At 43.2% G+C, this 23,908-nt stretch overlaps 2 protein-coding genes across 4 annotated transcripts in view; both read right to left on the bottom strand.

Annotated features, from left to right (window-relative positions):
* galnt14 (UDP-N-acetyl-alpha-D-galactosamine:polypeptide N-acetylgalactosaminyltransferase 14 (GalNAc-T14)) overlaps positions 1 to 11,203 on the bottom strand; it is a 70,911-nt gene extending 59,708 nt beyond the window's left edge. The window contains exons 1-2 of one of the 3 annotated variants that reach the window (XM_057823399.1): positions 10,772 to 11,203; positions 1,575 to 1,744 (exon numbers count right to left, since the gene is read on the bottom strand). In XM_057823399.1, coding sequence (XP_057679382.1) covers positions 1,575 to 1,744; positions 10,772 to 10,933 — 332 coding nt within the window. In that variant the 5' untranslated portion in view covers positions 10,934 to 11,203. The remainder of the gene's footprint in view (positions 1 to 1,574; positions 1,745 to 10,771) is intronic. The other 2 variants (XM_057823402.1, XM_057823400.1) reach the window with 2 other exon arrangements.
* Positions 11,204 to 13,268: 2,065 nt separating this feature from the next.
* LOC130907785 (AN1-type zinc finger protein 3-like) lies at positions 13,269 to 23,726 on the bottom strand. The gene is made up of 5 exons (XM_057823228.1): positions 23,275 to 23,726; positions 22,313 to 22,353; positions 20,994 to 21,158; positions 20,601 to 20,921; positions 13,269 to 15,049 (listed from the first exon to the last, which is right to left on the bottom strand). The coding sequence occupies exons 1-5, from the start codon at positions 23,340 to 23,342 to the stop codon at positions 14,895 to 14,897; spliced, it is 750 nt and encodes a 249-aa protein (XP_057679211.1). The 5' UTR covers positions 23,343 to 23,726; the 3' UTR covers positions 13,269 to 14,894.
* Between the last annotated feature and the right edge of the window lie 182 nt (positions 23,727 to 23,908).

The raw sequence follows: 23,908 nt of genomic DNA on the forward strand, positions 1-23,908 counted from the left end.
ACAACCACAACAAAAAGACCAATGAACTTTTTCACTCGATAATGCAATGTGCGCAGAAATGGCGTGGGGACGTTCGGTCACTTCCTATTCATTTTGCGGCAATTTCCTTCTTAAACCATCATCCACACCGCTCGTGGTCCAATTCATTTGGACCGGGAAGGGCGGATCGACCAACTCTTGTTGGTTATGAGTGTGGATTTTGAGAGATGACTTCCTGTTGATTTTCACTCCCTTCCCGCTGACACTTCTAATTGACTTCCAGATTGCGGTAGCTGTCTGCAGCTTTACGGCAGACCGGGGCAAAGTGTTACGGGGTCGGGCCCTCGTGCGCGCGCTCCTTATCTGCGCTTCGCCGCTTATCGGCAGCAAGGATGTGCACTCGGCTCTTTGGTCTTTTCGTTTCCAAGCAACTTGAAAACTTCTTTGTGGTCAGAAGACATCATCAAGAAGCTTGTTTTTTATTTTTGTTTGTTTTTTTTTTCAGGAAATGACCCGATATCAAAGGGACGTGTCCCCAAATCAACAGGAAGTCATCTCATATAAAGAGGACATGTCCCTGAAATGTTCCCAAATCAACAGAAAGTGTCTCCAAATCAACAGGAAGTGTCCCTGAAATGTCCCCAAATCAACATTAAGTGACCTAATATCAACAGGACATTTCCCCGCAGTGTCTCCAAATCAATAGGAAGTGACTCAATAAACAAGACATGTCTCCGAAATGTTCCCAAATCAACAGGAATTGACCTGATAAACAAGAACTGTCCCCAAAATGTCCTCAAATCAACAGGAAGTGTCCCCAAATCAACATTAAGTGACCTAATATCAACAGGACATTTCCCCGCAGTGTCTCCAAATCAATAGGAAGTGACTCAATAAACAAGACATGTCTCCGAAATGTTCCCAAATCAACAGGAATTGACCTGATAAACAAGAACTGTCCCCAAAATGTCCTCAAATCAACAGGAAGTGTCCCCAAATCAACAAGAGGTGACCTGATATCAACAGGACATTTCCCCAAAGTGTCTCCAAATCAATAGGAAGTGACCCAATAAACTGGAGGTGTCTCCCAAATGTCCCCAAATCAACAGGAAGTGACCCAATAAACAGGACGTGTCCCCTTAATGTCCCCAAATCAACAGAAAGTGACCTGATAACAACAGGACATGTCCCTGAAATGTCCCCAAATCAACAAGAGGTTACCTGATATCAATAGGACCTGTCCCCGGAATGTCCCCAAATCAACAGGAAGTGACCCACTAAACAAAACATGTCCCCCAAATGACCACAAATAAACAGAAAGTGACCTGATATCAACAGGACATGTCCCTGAAATGTCCCCAAATCAACAAGAGGTGACCTGATATCAATAGGACCTGTCCCCGAAATGTTCCCAAACCAACAAGAAGTGACCTGATAAACAAGACATGCCCTCCAAATGTCCACAAATAAACATAAAGTGACCTGATATCAAGAGGACATGTCCCAGAAATGTCCCCAAATCAACAACAAGTGACCTGTTATCAATAGGACCTGTCCCAAAAATGTCCCAAAAACCTAACCCCAAAAAAACCCACCTGTGGTGCCGCGTGTCGCTGAGCGCTCGGTTGCTGGGGACGCGCTCGCTCTCGCGCTGGTTGAAGGCGTAGAGCGCGTAGGGGTCGTCGCCGGGTCGCCAGCGCCGGGCGCTCAGGTAGCCGCGCTCGTCGAAGCCGTCCAGCAGCTCGTCCCACTCCGCCTCCGACATCTGCGCCGTAAATAGGCAAAATTACATTTAGCCTTTTTCTCCGGTCTATCGCGGCGATTCGTCGGCAGCCACGACGCCGCGCGCGCCGACCTCCGCCGCGTCTTCCCTTTCAGTCCTTTTTTGTTCTCGGGTCGATTAGGGCGGGAACGTTTCTGTTGCTCATACAATACAATACAAATCGTGTAGTCTGAGTCAGGCATAAGACATGATCGGAATAGTATCTTTTCTAGTACTCACCGATCGACTGTTTGTATTACTCCAACATATCCAATATAATCAATCAGGTAATAGTATTCTTGTAAATACTGTTTGACTGTTTGTATTACTCTAACACACCCAATATAAAATAAATAGCACTTATATCATGGTTTAAGGAATATAGAATACAGAATATATTTGACATAAGGCATAAGAGATACAGGACGCCTTCATATCACGGAACCCAACGTGTGTGTCTGAGCAAGACTGACTCTGACATCTACAACCCCACGTCTGCACTATCAACTCTCGCAACCAGTTCTCCCGGACAGTGCAGAACAAATGGCGGGAGGTCCTGTCCTAACACAAGGAACACCGGAGAATGCCCGACATCCGACTGATAACACGACTGATAAGACTCCAAGAGCCCCTTTGACGCTGAGGTGGCAAAATCCACAACCTCCGTTTCCCTGACAACAGTAACTCCAGAATCCTCCTGTCCAATCCACAAATAGAAAATAATCATAAAAAACGCCAAAGCACACCCTTCTTCTGCCCACAGCCCGCTCCGCAAGAGCCTTCAAAAGACTGAATGTTTAACTAATCGTAGTCATTTTTCCCGGGAACCTTTTGTTGCCTTGTGATACGGTGACCTTGGAACAAGTCTGCCTCCTCGCCTGAGTTCGTTTCTGTTTAGCCTTGCCGTTTGATCGCTGTCGACCTGAATAAATTGTCAACTTGTGCTTTGAATCCTTTTTCCAGCTTTCAAAATGGTGTCAGTACAAGGGGTTAAGACGAAGGTGAACGCGCAGAGTTTAGCCTTTTGGCTGGGTTTTCGGGGTCTCGCCGGCCCGGGTGGTCCGGCGGTTCGGCTGGCGAGAATCCAGCAATTTGGCTAAAAGGTCAGATTCCGTCAGGCAGCATGTGTAAAACCTCCGTGAAGTTGACCTCCCATCAGATGCAAATTTATAGAAAAATGATGTCAATCGGTTGAGCTACGTTTGCACTGTAAAATGTTTTGTTTGTGCCGCTATCATTTTGAGATATTAACAATTCTTTTATAGGTCAATCTGAGGTCAGCTAAGCCCCCATTTCGATTATCTGCTATTGTTTAATTCTTGTAAACAATTCAGTGTCTCTCTTAAGTCATTCCCCGCCACATCCCAATTCATTTAAATTGGAAGGGAAAATTCACCCCAACCCAGCCAAAAGCAATTGGACATTTAGCACCGTGAAGGGCAGCCAATGAGTTCATTCTAGAGGAATTTTTTGCCAGCAAAACCTTTATGAAACAGTAAGACATTTTTAAAATCATAACCTATTAGAATGCAAAGTATCACGATATATCTCAATATCGTCACACCCCCTATTGGTCAGTGTGTTCTTCACGTCGCGTTGTGAGCGCCGCCGGGCAAGGGAGGGAGGGGTCGGCACGCGGCCCCCTATAGGGCCATTTAGACAAAGCGCGGCATCAGCATTCGCGCCAGCGAGGAGAAGAACACGGCCGGCCAGACTGTGCATTTATGTGCGGCGTCCCACCGTCAAGGTGTCGAATATTATCCCTTCTTCAGTTTAGCTCACAATGAAAAAATAGCATCATTTGCCGGAGTTTATCGAGCGCAAATCGGGAGACGCGTCGATTGAGAATAAGCACGTGTGCTTGCGTCAGCGATGCTTGTCGGTCTTTCACTTTGCTTTCCCTTTCGACTTGGCAGAATATACACCGACAGTACGTACACTGGCTGCCGTTAAACCAGCAATTGATCCAAGATCAAATGAGATAAGGTTAGTCATTGTTCACCTAAATAAGGCCCTCTATGTTCTCTCTAGTGGACTCTAAACAGAATCAAGCAGAAGTGCCCCAAAATCAACAGGAAGTGTCCCAGGAAGGAGTCAAAATAAAAGAAATGCCCCGGCAATGAGCCAGAATCAAAGTAGAACTCCAAAATCAACATGAAGTGACCCGGGAATAACCCCAAATCAAAGAAGTGCCACAAAATCAACAGGGCATGACCCGGGAATTAGCCAAAATCAACAGGAAGTGACCTGGGAATGACCCAAAATCAATAGCAAGTGGCCCCGGAAAAACCCAAAATCAAAAAAGTGCCCCTAAATCAACAGGAAGTGGCACGGGAATGAGCCAAAATCAAAGAAGTGCTTTAAAATCAACAGGAAGTGGCCCGGGAATTACCCAAAATCAACAGAAAGTGACATGGGGATGAGCCAAAATCAACAGGAATCCACCCGAGAATGAGCCAAAATAAAAGAAGTGCTCCAAAATCAAGAAGTGTACCGGGAATAACCCCAAATCAAAGATGTGCCACAAAATCAACAGGACATGACCCAGGAGTTACCCAAAATCAACTGGAAGTGACCTGGGAATGACCCAAAATCAAAGAAGTGCTCCAAAATCAACACCAAGTGACCCGGGAATAACCCCAAATCAAAGAAGTGCCGCAAAATCAACAGGGCATGACTCGAGAATTACCCAAAATCAACGGGAAGTGACCTGGGAATGACCCAAAATCAATAGCAAGTGGCCCCGGAAAAACCCAAAATCAAAGAAGTGCCCCTAAATCAACAGGAAGTGGCACGGGAATGAGCCAAAATCAAAGAAGTGCTTCAAAATCAATAGGAAGTGGCCCGTGAATTACCCAAAATCAACAGGAAGTGGCACGGGAATGAGCCAAAATCGAAGAAGTGCTTCAAAATCAACAGGAAGTGGCCCGTGAATTACCCAAAATCAACAGGAAGTGGCACGGGAATGAGCCAAAATAAAAGAAGTGCACCAAAATCAAAGTAAGTGACCCAGGAATAACCCAAAATCAAAGAAGTGCCACAACATCATTAGGAAGTGACCCGGGAATTATCCAAATTCAACAGGAAGTAACACAAGAATGACCCAAATTCAACAGGAAATGACTCGGGAATCAGACAAAAGCAAAGAAGTGCTCCTAAATCAAACAAAGTGACCCGGAAATAATCCAAAATCAAAGGAGTGCTACAAAAATCATCAGAAGTGACCCGGGAATTACCCAAAATAAACAGGAAGTGACACAGGAATTACCTAAAATCAAAGAAGTGCCACAAAATCATCAGGAAGTGACACAGGAATTATCCCAAAATCAAAGAACTGCCCTAAAATCAACAGAAAGTGACCCGGCAATAACCCCAAAACAAAAAAGTGCCCCTAAATCAACAGGAAGTGACCTGGGAATGACCCAAAACCAATAGGAAGTGACGCGGACAAATCCAAAATCAAAGACCGAAAAGAAATGACCCGTAAATGCCTCCAAATAGACAGGTAGTGGCCCAAAACTGGACCGATGGCGAGATCGGTATTTAGTGGACTATCAAGATCATCTTTTGCGACGGCGAGCGAGTTAGCAATATTTAATGTGGTTAGCGATTTACGCCGGCAGGATTTTCACAGCCATCCAGTCTCCTTCCCTGCCCCGAGGCTTTAAAACGCTTGCACAGTTTGTACGTTTACATGGACTGTTAAATCTTTTTATTTATTTATTTTTATCAGGGACGTAACTCTAAGCCCGCGCCGTTGCCAGCCAGCCAGCCAGCGAACATTGCCGAGCAAGCACACTGCAGGCGAGAGCAATAAATCAACGCCCGCAAAGGGGAACCGACAACGACGACTTCCCGTCCCGGGGGCCTTGGCGCCGCCTCCGGCCGGCCGCCATTTTACATCTTTGTCAGCCGATTCGCTTCAGACCTGACGAACGGCGCCATCGTCCCGCAGCGCTTTAGCTGCCGTTGACGACGCTAGACGTCCGATGAATCATCGGCTCCCTCCGATCCAAATGAATCGGCAACGGTACTGAAAGATGAGCATTTAAAGCCGGTCCTTCGAGTTTAAAAGAACTGGACGTTTATCGTTGTCAATGAGGTAACTGTGGGTCACTTCCTTGTTCATTTTAGGGTACATACAAGCATAAGCGGATTTTAGGGGAGGGGGGGGCAAAAAAGATTTTTTTTTTTCTTTGACTGAAAATATTTTTTTGGATTGAAGCAACTTTTTGGGGGATTGAATGATTTAGGCACTAATGTCCTAATCATAATGTGGCCCAAACACAAAGAGGATTGCTTCAATTAAAAAAAACTTTTTCAATGAAAAATGAGGTGTTCAAATGCAAATTTTTCAATCTCAAATATTCAATCAAAAAAAAAGTTGCTTCAATCCAAATAACTTGACTTCAATCAAAAAGAAATAAATAAAAAGAAAGAAAGAAAGAAAATAATATAAAAAAATCTAAGAAAAATAGCTTTCACGTGCATTTTTTTATGCCATCTTGTGGATTTATTGTTATAATAAACAAATACAGTACTTATGTACAGTATGTTGAATGTTTATGTCCATCTTGTGTTTTATCTTTCCGTTCCAACAATAATTTACAGAAAAATATGGCATATTTTAGAGATGGTTTGAATTGCGATTAATTACGATTAATTCATTTTTAAGCTGTGATTAACTCGATTAAAAATTTTAATCGTTTGACAGCCCTTATAATAAGTTGTGATTGTATATAGAATTTATTAATGATTCATTTACATATTATTTATGATTGATTCTGCATGTTTTCCTCAAGTATGAAGTTTCTGATGTTAAATTGAGTGATTTATTAGCTGTTGAAAACTTGCACTAAAAAAAAAAAAAAAAAAATGAAGTTGCTATTTTGGTCAAAAACTCATATGATATGTTTAATATTGCTATTGATCCTGAAAATATAGGTGATTATCTCTGCTTTTGGTGATTTTTGTGCATCGAGTGTCAAATCTGAGACGTTTATAGCCATTTTAACTTGTTTTATACTTATATAGAAAATAATCAATCGGGATTTTATAAGGGAACGACTTTGAATTTTTAGATGCCGCTGCTCATGGAGACTCATATATGGCCTGTTTTGGTTTTAGGTCGGTAGCAGCTTCGCTTTTGAAAATATTTGACGTTTTTGAAAATAGGCCCCCTATGAATCGGCCCCGTTTCCAGTGTCATGTCAATAGGTTATGAAGTCTATGTTTCAACTTGAGATGTTTTTTCTGATGAAGAAATCCCCAGCTTGGACGCCCTTTCAAAGTATAAAAGACTCGTATTGTGTTTCCTTGTACTTTTGCAAGATCACAGCCTTTGTCTGTATCACATTCGTACCCAGAATATTCTGCAATAAAACCTTCGAAGAAATACTGTTCATCTCCAGCCTCTAATTTGCCAGCATTCTCACCGCCCGAAATTCAACAAACAGGCGAAGGACAAAGGGGGAAAAGTACGTCCTTCAACACTTTGTTTATTTTGGGGCATTTTCTAGAGGGGGGGGGGGGGGGGGGGCTGGCAAAAATAATGACTACTAATGGAGATGGGGGACTGGTAGCGATTACTGATGATATGAACAAAAAGATGAAATCAGCCATTTTTAAAAACAGAGAAAATAATGGAGAACAGACGCGCCAGGGCTTATTAGCGTCACGCTCGGTTTGCGCCACGCCGGCCGGCCGGCTGGCATTGTCGGCTATTCAACCGGCACCCGTGAAGGAAATGAGTTTGGGAACAGCTGGAAGGCGAGCGTAACCGTCACGAGAAGAAGAATAAGAAGCTCATTTGCGCTCATAATGCTGCCACGCAAGCGTTTTGGCTCCACATTGTTTCCTTGAAAATAGATTTGGATTTGACAAACAGAAGCATCCGTTAACTCGTTAGCTGCCATTGGCGGCGCTAGACGTCCGATCCATTTGAAGCGGGAGAGCTGGCATTCCATTCAATTTGGACTAAATCCTTTTTTCCCCCCGATGTGTAATCGTGGAGAAAAAGGTCAATCAAAGCCCGTATTTGTAGGGAGTGGCCATCATACAGCGCTGGCCAAAAGTATTGGCACCCCTCCAATCCTGTCTGGTAATGCTCAATTTCACCCAGAAAATGATAGTAGTAGTAATATCTTCATTTAATTTGCTTGCAATGAAAAAACACAAAAGAAAAACAATTAAATCATGATCATTTTACACAAAACTCCAAAAACGGGCCGGACAAAAGTATTGGCAGCCGTTGAAAAATCATGTGATGCCTCTCTAATTTGTGTCATTAACAGCACCGGTTACTTATCTTAGGCACATAACAGGTGGTGGCAATAACTAAATCACACTTGCAGCTAGTTAAAATGGATTCAAGTTGACTCAGCCTCTGTCCTGTGTCGTGTGTACCACATTGAGCGTGAAGAAAAGAAAGAAGACCAAAGAACTGTCTGAGGACTTGAGAAGCAAAATTGTGAGGAAGCATGGGCAATCTCAAGACTACAAGTCCATCTTCAAAGACCTGAATGTACAGTGTGCAGTGTCATCAAAAAGTGTAAAGCCCATGGCACTGTGGCTAACCTCCCTAGATGTGGACGGAAAGGAAAAATTGACCAGAGATTTCAACGAAAGATTGCGCGGATGGTGGAAAAAGAACCTCGACTAACATTCAAACAAGTTCAAGCTGTCCCGCAGCCCGAGGGTACAACAGTGTCAACTAAGGGCATAGTTTTGGTCTTAATATTGGTAGGGACGATATAAGAGCATAACCTGGAGGTACACTTTTTGCTGGGGACGGGACAATAATAACACAAAACATATTTGGTGAATGGGGGTCAGGAGATTAATGCGTCAGATGCTTCCACTTACTTTAAGAAAATATTACTATTTGTTCGCATTGAGCCTGTACATCTAAAAGTTGGTGATTTTTCACCTAAATCAAGAAAAAAAAAATTCTCCAAAATAATGTTTTGAACAATATTCTTGAATTAAGAACATTTTTGACAAACAGATTTTTCTTAAATTAAAATATTATATATAAAATATTAGATTAAATATACAAACTTTTTGCTTTAAATAAGTCCGTTAACCTTTTTTACAGTTAGCTGTTTTTCTTATTTCAAGAAATCTTAGTGAGTAAAATCGACTTGAAGCACTGTAGCAGTAGCAAAATTAGTGGAGTGTTCCCCACCTCCACAACACTGACGTCTTCTTACATTACTTACAGTGGCTGCTGCTGGCGGAAAAAAAACTTCTAATATACCTAGTCTTTGAAGGGGGCGGGGGAGGCGGCATGTTGTATTTCTGCCGGGCTGTGAATGTGTGTGTGTGTGTGGGGGGGGGATTCAAGTCATCAGCCAATCAAACGTGCATCTGAGGGGAAAAAAATGGATTGGCACATTCAGTGAGTGAAAAGGGGTCAGTGTAAGTCCGAACACAATGAAAGTACTGTAATTCACTTAATAATGGTAGTAATGTAATCTATCCTTACAACATAGACAATCTAAATGACCTATATAACTGAAGTCGTTAAATAATGCAAATAAGGTTGCTTAAAAGTTGGTGGGGATAATTTGAGCATCCTGAAAAGTTGCTAGTGTTATGTCCCTCCCCTCCCTATGCAAACCAACAACCTTGGTGTCAACCCGTACGATGCGTCGGAGTCTGAATGAAAAGGGACTCTATGGTAGGATACCCAAGAAGACCCCACTTCTGACCCAGAGACATACAAAAGCCAGGCTGGAGTTTGCCAAAACTTACCTGAGAAAGCCAAATACATTTTGGAAGAGCGTTCTCTGGTCAGATGAGGCAAAAGTAGAGCTTTTTGGGAAAAGGCATCAACATAAGAGTTTACAGGGAAAAAAACGAGGCCTTCAAAGAAAAGAACACGGTCCCCACAGTCAAATATGGCGGAGGTTCCCTGATTTTTTGGGGTTGCTTTGCTTCCTCTGGCACTGGACTGCTTGACCGTGTGCATGGCATGATGAAGTCTGAAGACTACCAACAAATTTTGCAGCATAAGGCCCAGTGTGAGAAAGCTGGGTCTCCTCCAGAGGTCTTCCAGCAGGCAGGGCAATGACCCAAAAGCAATAGAAAATGGTTTGAGAGAAAGCACGGGAGACTTCTAAAGTGGCCAGACCTGAATCCCATAGAACACCTGTGAAGAGATCTGAAAATGGCACCCTTCAAATTTCAGAGACCTGGAGCAGTTGGCCAAAAAATGGTCTAAAATTCCAGCAGAGCATTGTAGGAAACCCAATGATGGTTGTTCGCAGTTATTTCGTCTAAAGGTTGTGCTACCAAGTAATAGGCTGAGGGTGCCAATACTTTCGTCCAGCCCATTTTTGGAATTTTGTGTAAAATGACCATAACTGATTTTTTTTTCCCATTCTGTTTTGTCATTTTTCATTCCAAGCAAATTACATGAAGATAATACTACCAAAGCATTCGTAATTGCAATCAGTTTCTGGGAGAAATTGAGCATTATTTGACAGAATTCCACGGGTGCCAATACTTTTGGCCAGCACTGTATGAGTTTTTAAAAAATATATACAACTGGTTCTTCCTCTGGCCAACATGCACCCTCCCTCACTCCCACCAATGAGTTTACCACTAGTAAATGGTGTTATACTTATATAGCGCTTTTCCACCTTTCAAGGCGCTCAAAGCGCTTTACACTATCTCGCCATCTACCTACTGGTGACGCAGCACCAGGAGCAACGTGGGGGTTAGAAGGCGTCCAAGCAATTTGACGCGGGACGGTGGCTGCCATCCCTCCCTCTTCAAATGGATTGGACGTCTAGCGCGGTCAACGGCAGACAGGGAGTTAAACAAGATATGTGTATTGACTGTGTCTTTAATGGAGATGAAGCGGATGATGGGGGGGGGGGGGGAAGACTAGTAGTAAATAAAGGACGGATGTGAGGCGGACGCAGGTGCTGCAACCCCAATCAACAGGCGCATGCGCCATCAAAGTGGCGGGAAAAGTGTCGCGGAAGTGCGTGTGACACAGGTGCGCGTGTTTGTCGGTGTCACCTGCTTGGCGGTTCCGGCTCCGAGCTCGGGCAGCCTGCTCCGGCTCTGGTTGTGGCTCTGGCTCCGGCTGAGCACCAGGAGGTAAACGAGCGCCCCGAGCCACAGCAGCACCGCCGCGGCCACCGACGCGCGCCGACACGCGCACGCACACGCGCGCTTCATTCCCGGCCGCAGGAGCACGAGCGGGAACGGAAGCGGGAGCCCCCCGGAAGCCGAGTCGAGGCCGTCCGATGGCGACGACGACGCCGCCAGCGCGAAATCATTCTGCCGGGAAAGGAGATCTCCGAGCGGGCCACCGCCAACAGCCGAGTCGCACCGAAGGACTGAACGAGCGAGTGAGCCAGCGAGCACTTGGGGTGCCTCAACTCTGACGAACGTGCGCGCGTCAGCCGCTGGAATCGCCGTGCTCGTGCAAGTGCGCTCGCGTGCATGTGAGCGCCACCTGCTGACTATGACCGAACAATGCGCAATCAGAGGCCAGACCTTGGAGGCATAAAAATCAAGAGTTACTCTTTTGACGTTCACTTACCAAACTCAAACTCAAGGCCGTAGGACTGGTCTCAATATTGGTAGGGACGATATGGCACTACCTGCACTTTTTGCTGGGGACTGTACATTTATAATGATGAACGCAAAATAGATCTGTATTGACTTAATACTAAATTTTAGGTGTATTGCTCTTTTTCCTCAAACCATTTTCTAGTGCTTTTGGGTCATTGTCCTGCTGGAAGACCCATGACCTCTCAGGGAGACCCACACTGAGACCGCTGCAAATTTTTTTAGTAGTCTTCAGACTTCATAATGCCATGCAGCAGTCCAGTGCCAGAGGCAGAAAAGCAACACCAAAACATCAGAGAACTTCCGCCGTGTTTGACTGTGGGGACCGTGTTTTTTTCTTTGAAGGCCTCATTTTTCCTCCCTGTAAACGCTACGTTGATGCCTTTTCCCAAAAAGCTCTACTTCCGATTTGTTTTCCACCCTAATCCCACTTAAAAGTATTTGAATGAAGCAACAAGAAATCACGGAAATGTGTTTGCCTCTGCTGCCATCTTGTGTTCACCACAGGGATTTTTTTTTTTTTTTTTTTTTTTTTTGTAAACTAGACGAAGGTTAATTTAAAAATCGACTTTTTATATTGACCATACGGCGGTGGGGCCACCTCTATTTTGAATGGCCCCTGAAGTGCCCCTCGTGGAAAAACAATTTTGACCCATTATGGAGGTTTCTTATTCATTTCATTCATTTTTGTTGTTAATTCTATTGCTCTACAACTCTTATACAGTGGTATCAAAAAGTATCGGAAACTAATATTTTGTGGACTGATGAAACCAAAGTACAATTGTTTGGGAGTAACACACACCTTGATGTGTGATGGAAAAATGGAACAGCTCACCAACGTGAACACCTCATCCCCCCGTAAAGCATGGTGAAGGGAGGCAGCCCCCCTGGTGGTCGAAAAGTGTCATTGCATGTAATTGACTTTCCTATATACCGTATGTATATATATATGTGTGTGTATACTGTATATAGGAAATTATAAATAAAAGTTGTAAAGCAATAAAACTGCTACAAAAAAATATTTTTATAATTGGGCCAAAATTGTATTTTGAACAGATCATGTGACTAGCACCTTGGTCATTTGCATATCATTTAAAATACATTAGGGGAGGGCAATTTTATTTTTCAAATGATATTTTACTTTGATTGAAAATATTTTTTTGATTGAAGCAACTTTTTTGGGGGCTTGAATGATTTAGACACAAACTTATGGCCCAAACACAACAAGGATTGTTTTGAAAACTTTTTCGTTGAAAAATTGTTCAATTGCAATTTTTTTATCTCAAATATTTTTTCGCATTCAAAAACTTTTTCTAAGATTGAAATTTTTTTGGGATTGAAGTGATTTTTTTTTTTTTTTTGAAAATATATTTTTTATGAAGCAACTTTTTTTTGATTGAATATAAAAAAAGACAAAAATGTCCTAGCCAAAATGTGGCCCAAACACAAATCAACATTACTTCAATCAAAAAAGTTGCTTTAATCCAAAAAATAAATAAATAAATCAAAGTAAAATGGATTTCACGTGCATTTTTAATAGTATTTTGGGTTTCAAATTTTTTTTTGCATTCAAACACTTTGAAGCAACTTTTTTGGGGATTAAATGATTTGGACACAAATGTCCTACCCATAATATGGCCCAAACACAAAAAACATGAAAAATTAAGTGTTCAATTGCAAATAATTTAATCTCAGATATTTTTTCGCAAAACTTTTACTATGATTGAAATTTTTTTTTTTTTTTTGATTGAAGATTTTTCTTTTTGAAAATATATTTTTTTATGAAGACACTTTTTTGATTGAATAAAAAGACAAAAATGTCCTAGCCAAAATGTGGCCCAAACACAAATCAACATTACCTCAATCAAAAAAGTTGCTTCAATCAAAAAAAAAAAAAAAAAAATCAAAAATAGCTTTCACGTGCTTTTTTTTTTTTGAGTTTCAAATTTATTTTTGCATTCAAACACATTTTTTTTTGATTGAAGCGACTTTTTTGGGGGGGGTTGAAAATATATTTTGATTGAAGCAACTTTTTTTGATTAAATAATAAACACGCAAATCTACCTCCATATGGCTCCGCCCAGGGGATACAATTTTTGACTGGGGTAACTACATTGGCACGACACCAGCGGGCGCACCATATTCTATGGATGACGATCTTGGCAAAAAGTATTGCCTATGCAGCCTGATTTAGAATTCCCCTCAAGAATGATGGGAAACAAAAAACGCTCATTGTCAATGTATTATATTCTTGTAAGTTAATTTTATAGCTGACACTGCGTTTCGGGGTCATCAACATGTTGTGCACCCCCTGCCCCAAAAGTCAAACTCCGCCTATGATTGGCAGCACGGGACATCCAATCGGACGATCGCTGCCAGTCTAAATGAATTGGACGTGCAGCGCCGCCAATAGCAGCAAATGACAGAACTCCATCAGACGTCCTTTCATCCAGTTTATTTCCTCATCAGAAAAGAGATCCCAAAATGAAAAAAGGGGAAAAAAATAGGACAATTTTTCATTATACATTGCAACTATGCCACTCTATTATGCTAGGCCGGTGTAAGTAACTCAAACTTGATATAAGGTTAAATAATTCTTTGCTTGAAAAAGGTACACCATATTTTCTTTCATTTTTAATCAGCACTCCAAAACAAAACAAAAAAATCTGCAACAGTCTTTTCCCTTTAGCGTCGCCGCCTGTCTCCGCGCCGGGGGAGGAGCCCAAACGGGCGGAGTTTGTCCGGTTTCCGCGACGAAATCAATTCCGTGGATGAAGAGCGACTGAAAAATCTGAGTGGCCCAGTTTGAATTTGCGACGTCCGATCGCTCAGTCGATCTCGACGTCGGGAGTCGCCTAAGACGGACCCTTCCGGTGAATTGGCTTTGAAAACCAACCTTATTATTTTTGGCAAAATAGAATTTGGTCTAAAAAAAAAAAAAAAATTTTTTTTTTTGAATTTTAGGAAAATTCAAGACATGCCAATTAGCGACATGAAATTTGGTAGACGACTCGTCTTCAAATGAGAACTAATGCCCAAAAAGAAACAGCGGTCGGATGAACGCGCCGAGTCGGACGTCTTCTCACAATTTCGTCCTCGCTCGAAGGCAGATTTCCAAGCGTCGGAACGCCGACGTGAGCCCGGCTGAGGGAGAAAAGATTGGTGTCGCGCGAAGATACAAACGACACGCCGGCCGTAAAACAAAAAAAGACAAAAACAATAAATTAAGAGAAGCCTCGGAAGAGGTCAAGTGATTGCTTGTGGGGTACTCGAAGAAAAACAAAAACAAACTGCCACGTGAGAGGAGGAACGGTATAGAGGAAGATGGGCGCGTGTTCTGCCGCAGTCCACGCGAGCGCAAGTCCGGCTCAAAACGTGTCGAAGAAGAGACGGGAGTAGGAGGAAGGTGCGGTCGACCTGAGAGCCAAGAAGGCCAAAGTTCCACGCCACGTGGATGAGAAAGGGTGACCGAGGGGCGGGGTTAAGGCCGCGCGAGTGTCCGAAATAGTAGCTCCTCCTCCCGGTCCTTCTCAGCTCCGTCCGATCCCGCGATCCTCGGCCCCCATCAGGAGCACTCCTCGCCGATGCGCTGGCACGAGCGGCCCACCTTGCGATCCAGCTTGACCATCTTAAGGACCGCCTCCTCGCGCCCGCGCCCCAGATGGTCGAAGAGGCAGTCGTGCTGCTCGGGGAGACGGTGCAGCATGCAGAAGACGTAGCCTGCGACACAGCATGCAAACACCATCACTTTGGAGTTACTTCTTGAAGTAAAGTAAAGTAAGTATGAACTACGTTCATACCGCAGGTCTTAACACTAGAACTACCAAGGGTGGATCAGTTGATACAAATCACTTTTGGAACCAGAAAAGGGTCATCTGACCCTAATCAGCATACAGTGGGGCAAATAAGTATTTAGTCAAGCACTAATTGTGCAAGTTCTCCCACTTGAAAATATTAGAGGCCTGTAATTGTCAACATGGGTAAACCTCAACCATGAGAGACAGAATGTGGAGAAAAAAAAAACAGAAAATCACATTGTTTGATTTTTAAAGAATTTGTTTGCAAATCATGGTGGAAAATAGGCATTTGGTCAATACCAAAAGTTCATCTCAATACTTTGTTATGTACCCTTTGTTGGAGGCCAAACCTTTTCTGTAACTCTTCCCAAGCTTTTCACACACTGTTGCTGGTATTTTGGCCCATTTCTCCACACAGATCTCCTCTAGAGCAGTGATGTTTTGTGGCTGTCGTTGGGCATCACGGACTTTCAACTCCCTCCACAGATTTTCTATGGGGTTGAGATCCGGAGACTGGCTAGGCCACTCCAGGACCTTGAAATGCTTCGTACGAAGCCACTCCTTTGTTGCCCTGGCTGTGTGTTTGGGACCATTGTCATTCTGAAAGACCCAGCCACGTCTCATCTTCAATGCCCTTGCATATGAAAGGAGATTTTCACTCAAAATCTCTCGATACAAGGCCCCATTTATTCTTCCCTTTACAAAGATCAGTCGTCCTGATCCCTTTGCAGAAAAACAGACCCAAAGCATGATGTTTGCACCCCCATGCTTCACAGTGGGTATGGTGTTCTTCGGATGCAATTCAGTATTCTTTCTCCTCCAAACACGAGAACCTGTGTTTCTACCAAAAAGTTCTATTTTTGTTTCATCTGACCATAACACATTCTCCCAGTCCTCTTCTGGATCATCCAAATACTCTCTAGCGAACCGCAGGCTTCAGCAGGGGGACACGTCTGGCCGTGCAGGATTTGAGTCCCTGGCGGCGCATTGTGTTACTGATAGTAGCCTTTGTTACTGTGGTTCCAGCTCTCTGTAGGTCATTCACTAGGTCCCCCCGTGTGGTTCTGCGATTTTCTTGCATACAGCCCCAGATTGAGGGAGATTATCAGTGGTCTTGTATGTCTTCCATTTTCTAATAATTGCTCCCACAGTTGATTTCTTTACACCAAGCGTTTTACCTATTGCAGATTCAGTCAGACCAGCCTGGTGCTGGTCTACAATTTTGTCTCTGGTGTCCTTCGACAGCTCTTTGGTCTTGGCCATAGTGGAGTTTGGAGTGTGACTGACTGAGTTTGTGGACAGGTGTCTTTTATACTGATACCGAGTTAAAACAGGTGCCATTAATACAGGTAACGAGTGGGGCCTCGTTAGACCTCGTTTGAAGAAGTTAGACCTCTTTGACAGCCAGAAAACTTGCTTGTTTGTAGGTGACCAAATAATTATTTGCCGCTCTCATTTGGAAAGAAATTCTTTAAAAATCAAACAATGTGATTTTCAGTTTTTTTCCACATTATGTCTCTCATGATTGAGGTTTACCCACGTTGACTATTACAGGCCTCTCTAATCTTTTCAAGTTGGAGAACTTGCACAATTGGTGGTTGACTAAATACTTATTTGCCCCACTGTATGTGGTTAAAATCCGATCTGGGCCCCATTTCTGGCTGCGGTCTGAACTGTCAAGTCCACCAAATCGGAATTCATGCAGCAATCACGTCAGCAAAGAGCTAGAGAGACGGGGCACTACGGTAGCGATGAATGCGTTAGTGCCAGTGTTGTTTTTTGTCAACGACGACTATAACGAAAATATTTCGTCGACGAACAATTTTTTCGTGACGGTGACGAGACAACAACGAGCTAAAAACATTTAATGGAAGACCAAAATATGACACGAATGCCAGTTTTGACGAGAACGAGACGAAAATGCGCCATAGTTTTTTGTCACATGTTCACAACGTGTGTCTGGTTGTGTCATTCATGTGACGTGCTGCCCCCCCCCCCCCACCAATTCACCCGCTAGTGTCCTTTCCAGTCTTCCCGTTGGCTGTTTTGAGATACAAACACTAAGACTGGTCTTCTTTTCTTGGCAAGAAGAGAGAATATGCAATGTTGCTTTAGCTTTTAAAGGATGTGCCGAGTGATCATCACACACTAAATTCGTAGCATTAGCACAGCATTCACGTTAGCATCAGGCTATTGCTAACGGCGAGTGTCCTCTGAAACCCTCTGTGGTGAGTGATCATCACACAGGAAATGTAACTCGTACCGTTAGTACAGCATTTGCGTTACCATCAGCTATTGCTAAGGGCGAGTGTCCTCTGAAACCCTCTGGGGTGAGTGACCATCACACAGGAAATGTAACTCGCAGCGTTAGCACAGCATTCGCGTTAGCATCAGGCTATTGCTAACGGCGAGAGTCCTCTGAAACCCTCTGTGGTGAGGGATCATCATACACGAAATGTAAGTCTAAGCATTAGCATAGCATTCACGTTAGCATCAGGCTATAGCTAACGGCGAGCGTCCTCTTAAACTCAGACTTTTTTTTTTTTTTTTTTTGCATATAGTCCGTGGCATCCTGTGGGTATAATTTTTTCTCTCTCTTCATTTTACAGACGAAAACATTTTTATTTAACTTCGACTAAAACTAGACGAAGAAAAACACGAGATGTGTTTGTCTTGTGAGATGTGAGATGACTAAAATATGACTAAGAGCAATAGGGATTGCCGTTCAAAAGACTAAGACGAAAATTAAAAGGGCTGCCAAAAACAACACTTGTTAGCGCCTAGCTTGAACGCAGTCTTTAAAAAAATAAAATGTGGGAGGATGAGCCTGAGAATGCTTTCTTGTTTTCTTTCTGTGCTCCAAATGAGCAATATTTCCAAGACTGCTTACACCGCTGAGAGTCTGGGCAACAGTCCGGATATGTGGACAGTTGGACGGACACGCGAAAAGAACAGATATGACCCAAAAAATCTGACTTTTGCATTAAGACCTGCAGTATTAGCCTAGCCTTAGTCACAGTCGGACAAGAATAGCTAAAGTGAAATTTGGCAAGACATGTCTATCGGAAGCCAAACCACAATAAAAGTGTTTTAAAACACACGGCAATTCCGCCATTTTGCTTTAAAGCAGCATAATATCTACAAAACCATAACAAATTAGGGGGCTGGTTGGCCCTATAAAAGAATTGTAAATCTTTAAGATACGATGGCAAGATGGACTAAACTTTTTACAGCACTAATGATCGACATCATTTTTTATATACAGTGGTATGAAAAAGTATCTGAACCTTTTGAAATTTCTCACATTTCTGCAGAAAAACATCAAATGTGATCGGATCTTTGTCAAAATCGCCCGGATGAAAATACAGTGCTGCTTTAACTAAAACCAACCCAACCACCCAAGCTTTTATAGGTTTTCATATTTTAATGAGGGCAGTATTCAATGACAAAAGGGGGAAAAATAAGTAAGTGAACCATAGGAATGCATCAGTACAGTTAAGTCACAGTTTGGTATGATTTTCGATACGAGGGACACAATTTTCGATTCGATTCAATTAGGGCTGTCAAAATTATCGCGTTAATGGGCGGTAATTAATTTTTTAAATTAATCACGTTAAAATATTTGACGCAATTAACGCACATGCCCCCGCTCAAACAGATTAAAATGACAGCAGTGTAATGTCCACTTGTTACTTGTATTTTGTTGGTTGGCGCCCTCTGCTGGCATTTGGGTCCAAATGGTTTTTCGGGTTTGGGGAGTGAGCATGGTGTAATTTTTGACATCAACAATGGCGAGCTACTAGTTTATTTTTTGATTGAAAATTTTACAAATGTTAATAAAATGAAAACATTAAGAGGGGTTTTAATAGAAAATTTCTATAACTTGTACTAACATTTATCTTTTAAGAACTACAAGTTTTTCTATCCATGGATCGCTTTAAGAGAATGTTAATAATGTTAATGCCATCTTGTTGATTTATTGTTATAATAAACAAATACAGTACTTATGTACCGTATGTTGAATGTATATATCCGTCTTGTGTCTTATCTTTCCATTCCAACAATAATTTGCAGAAAAATATGGCATATTTTATCGAATGTTTGAATTGCGTTTAATAATTTTTTAGTTGTGATTAACTTGATTAAAAATTTTAACCGTTTGACAGCCCTAGATTCAATACATTTATTGTTTTCAAACAAAAAATACAAGTGTTTTTTTTTAATGTTTTTTTTATTTTCCTAACAAGCAACATGCATTATAGTGCAAAGTTTTTATGTGCTTACTTTTTACTGATCTGAAGAAATTTTGTACAAAAGTCCTTAGAACAATGTTTACTGTTTGTAAAGTGAGGCGGGGCACAGTGTTGATTGCTACAGCTCTCTTAGCAGCTAGCTTTACCACATGAGCAAAACATCCTATTTGTGTTCCGAGTCCATCTGTGTCACTTACTGAATTAACAATATTTGCAGCATTATCTATTGTCACTGGTATGGATTGATTTGACCTGCTTAACTTTCATTCAGTTATGGTGTTTTTTAATTCATCGGTGTAGTATATGGACTACGTGTCCCATGATCACTCTGGGCTCACGTGGTCTTAGTTGTGCGTATCCGAAAAGTTCCTTGTTTAATATGGGCAAGTGGGGATAGCATAATCAGGGCCGTCGCGTCCTATTAGGCAAACCAGGGCCCCCAGCCAGCAGGGGCCCCCAGAGGGCCAACAGATTTAGCACACGCAGCTTTATTCCACTGTCGCAGTGACAAGTGTGACAGTGCCAGTGAAACCCTCGTGTCTGAGTTCCCTGAAGGGGCCCCTTCACTCGCTCTACCCCAACACGTGACTCAGAGTGAGAAGCAATTTGGCTTTTTTTTAATTGACGTATATCCAAAATGAAGAGAAGTTATCCTTCTGGAAGTGACAAAAGAAAGGGAAAAAAAGGTGAAGAGAAAAGTAAGCAAGACAGCGGTGAGTGTACCATGTCACTGTAGTTTTTTGTCCTAATGTAGTAGAAGCCAGGGACTTCGAGTATCCTAAAAAGTGCTCTATGAGACCGAGGCTTTATTAAAAACTTATTAAATATGCTATTGCTCCAAGTCTAACTGTCCCCCTTACTTGCACACGCACGAAAGGCCCCATGTTGCTTGTTGCCTGGGGCCCCCGGGGTCCCTTGCTGCTCCTCTAAGCATATCAGCTCACCCAAAATGCTGCCCAACAACAGATCTGTACGATATTGAAGCCCGCAAGCCGCCTCCTTAAGCGTCTGTCTTTCCTCACACACAATGTTTATGCAGAAATGAGAGAGATTCCAAAAGGTTCAGATACTTTTTCATAACACTGTAAAGTTTCATCTGATGGGGCGCAAACTTCACAGAGGTGATTAAATTTGGTGGACAGGTCTAGCATCAGCTAAAGTCTCAAGAAGCTACGCCCCAAAAGACATAGAAAGTCTGCCATTTTGGTGTAAAGTACTGACCGCAGCGGCAGGAGCCCAATTCCTGCTGCACTAGCTCCAGTTTGCTTTGGCAGCTGAAGCAGCGCCGGCGATTCTTCTGCTTGGGTGTGCCGGCGGCGGTGGCGGCGGCCTTCTCCTCCTCTTCGCCGCCGCCTTCCCCATCTTTGGCTTCAACTCGCGGCCGCTTCTCCGGCGTGGCCTCGCTCTCCGATGTCGAGGCGGGGTTCGAGCCGGCGCGGATTAAGCTCGTCACCGGATCGGAGTCTACGACCGCACCGGACTCTCGAGGGCGTTTCGTGGGCGTGCGCGTCGTACCCTGCGCCGTCACCGTGGACAGCGTGCCTGCGAGTAGGAGAGGACATGCGTTTAGGAGCTCTGCCCGCCGGCTCGGAGGCGCTTCCCCCGCGCGCTCACCCTCGACGGAGGCGACGAAGAGCGGCGAAGGTTCCCCGGCAGCCGGTGCCGATATAGATGGACTCTTGTCGGCGTTGGCGGGCGTGGCCGTCTCGCCGCCGAAGACGGGCGACGGGCTGCCGCTCTTGGTAGGGCGGTCCTCGCCCGGCTGCTTTTTCTGGATGTCTGAGGCAGGTCGGTCGGCAAGAAAGAACAAGCGGATATACCAGCTGATTCATTTGGCTACCACTGACGGCGCTAGACGTCTAACCCACTCATACCAGGAGGGGCGAAGGAATGTTCTTTTTTTTTTTTTTTTTTTTTAAATACAGGACAGGTCCTTTAATTTTTCATCTAAATAAATTAGGGCTGTCAAAATTATCGTGTTAACGGGCCTTAATTAATTTTTTTAATTAATCACGTTAAAATATTTGACGCAATTAACGCACATGCCCCGCTCAAACAGATTAAAATGACAGCAGTGTAATGTCCGCTTGTTACTTGTTTTTGGTGTTTGGCGCCCTCTGCTGGCGCTTGGGTCCAAATGATTTTATGGGTTTAAGCACAATGAGTGAGCATGGTGTAATTATTGACATCAACAATGGCGAGCTACTAGTTTATTTTTTGATTGAAAATTTTACAAATTTTAATAAAACGAAAACATTAAGAGGGGTTTTAATATAAAATTTCTTTAACTTGTACTAACATTTATCTTTCAAGAACTACAAGTCTTTCTATCCATGGATCACTTTAAGAGAATGTTAATAATGTTAATGCCATCTTGTTGATTTGTTATTGTTATAATAAACAAATACAGTACTTCATGTGTGGATGCATGTACTAAAAATGCACTGGGGGAAAAAAAACCTGAAACCATGAAGTAAACACTTGTGTTGAGTAATTATGTCACAGCAGCCATTAACAATAAGTTGTCTTTTTGAAGTGTACTGTTCAAGCTGTTAAGTCATTTGTGTTAGAATGACATGTTTGCACAGGCATATTGATTTTGACAATGTACATTGTTCCAGCCATACAAGCTGTTATAAATGTTCATACTTGAATTCTTATTGTTTACAATAAATTTTTATATACTTAATGTTTAGACTGCATGTACAATTGTTAATATATTAAATGGACACCTGGTAAATAAATCAACGAGAAACTTAATCTGCATTTGATGCATTGATTCAGATTTTCAAATTTTATAACAGTCCGCTTGGGTGAATTCCTCATTATCGAGGTAAATCTGCTCAATTTACCGTGATACGTGCTTAAGGCCATATCGCCCAGCCCTACTGGGAGTGATGGAATAATGATGAGGAGCTGTTGAATGAACTTACCTGCAAAACACTTGGAACATAGATTCATGGTCTTACTGGACCTGCAGCAGAGACACAAAATCCCAACTCAAATTTTGCACGAAACACTTAAAAAAAGACTTTGCAACAAATAAATGCTGATCACATCATTAATCCCAAACTATTTTTGATGCACCATTTTATTCAGAAGTACTCCCAACCCTCTGTTTTAAACTTGAATCTGAGCCTCATTTCCATTTCAACTCATTCACTGCCGACTGACGACTGCTTGGACGTCTATCCCCGTCAATGAAAATGTGTGAAATCGCAGAAAACAAAAATGCATTAGCTTTACCATAAAACCTATATATGAACAAGATTTATTTTCCGATCTTTTTTAAAAGTGGCACGATAAGAGCTGGTCATAAATGACGTATTCTTCAAGCGACCTGAAATCTCAACGAGCCGCTTGATGACGTAGCACGGGCTGTGAATCACATCCGGTATGCAACATATAGTATTGTGTACATGCACTTTGACGTGACCCGTCAAAAAATAACAAACAAAAAAAAAAAAAATGAAATGAAATGGGGGGCTGCTGGGGGGTCGTAGCTCCTAAATGAAGTCTAAATAGTAAAGAGACGCGTCGCTTTTGGGGAAGCAGCAACAGGGTTAGCTTAAAAAGGAACCTGCTGCTGCCAATAAATCATCATCTACGTGGGCACGTCACCCCTTAAATGTCCTCCAACGCGACATTCCGACGCCCTAAAAGCCCCCCTCGCGAGCCGCCGGGCGTCAAATTATCGAACGACTGACATTGATCCACTTTCCCACAAACGGAGGGGCTTTTATTTCTTGGCCAACTTGTTCCCAACCCCCCACCTTTCGGCCTGTTCCACGAACAACAACAATGGGCTTTTCCGAAGACTCGCTAGCTTCCATCCGCCGTCGTCGGGCTACCTTTCGTATTTTTCGTGGCCGGTAAAGGGAGAGACGAAACTTACCCCCAAAAGCCGCAGGGACAGCGGGGAGGGAGGCCGGGCGGCTTGCTTCTCTCGCTGGTGTCGCCCATGGCGGCCGGCCGCGGGAGGCTACGCGAGGCTGGGGATGAGTCCGCGGCCTGCTCGAGCGGAGGAAATAAAAATAAAAAAGCGACGAGACGAGAACAACCTGCCCTCGCCTCGTTAAATGACCCTCGGGAAATGGAGAAAATGCTCGAAAAGAAAAGGGGAAATGAGGCTAGACGAGACAAAACGGCTCGGTTTGAACAGAAAGGCACTCAACGCATCAGCTGGACGTGTGGACGTGAGAGGTCGCGACCAAACTAGAGAGAAAGAGGGGGTCCGCGTTCAAAAAGAAGCCATCGAGGGAGAGGGGAAAAACGCGTTTTCCCCGTCGAGGTCTTCAAATGCAATTTAAAGAATTGTTCCAGTTGTGGGAGGAAGTTTTTGCTCACGAGATAATAAGCGTCCGGTGGAGTAGATAACCCCCGCCCCCCCCTTACATACATCGATGGTGTCAACCGAGCTGGGCCCGGAAACGCGTTCATCAACATTGGCAAGAAATAAAAATAGCACCAAAAGTTGTTTTTCTTCAACTTTATCAAAGCTTAAACAGTATTCTGGTTCATATTCCTGT

Source organism: Corythoichthys intestinalis, chromosome 19, assembly GCF_030265065.1.
Source record: "Corythoichthys intestinalis isolate RoL2023-P3 chromosome 19, ASM3026506v1, whole genome shotgun sequence".
In the NCBI taxonomy this organism is placed as follows: Eukaryota; Metazoa; Chordata; class Actinopteri; order Syngnathiformes; family Syngnathidae; genus Corythoichthys; species Corythoichthys intestinalis.

Bases quoted from the DNA above. Each gene is read 5' to 3' on its own strand.
- LOC130907785 (XM_057823228.1), bottom strand. From the start codon at position 23,342: ATGGGCGACACCAGCGAGAGAAGCAAGCCGCCCGGCCTCCCTCCCCGC. The intron at 20,922-20,993 runs GTGAGCGCGCGG...TCCTACTCGCAG, and splicing joins CTTCGTCGCCTCCGTCGAGG to GCACGCTGTCCACGGTGACG. The intron at 15,050-20,600 runs GTCAGTACTTTA...GCTGTGTCGCAG, and splicing joins ATTGGGCTCCTGCCGCTGCG to GCTACGTCTTCTGCATGCTG.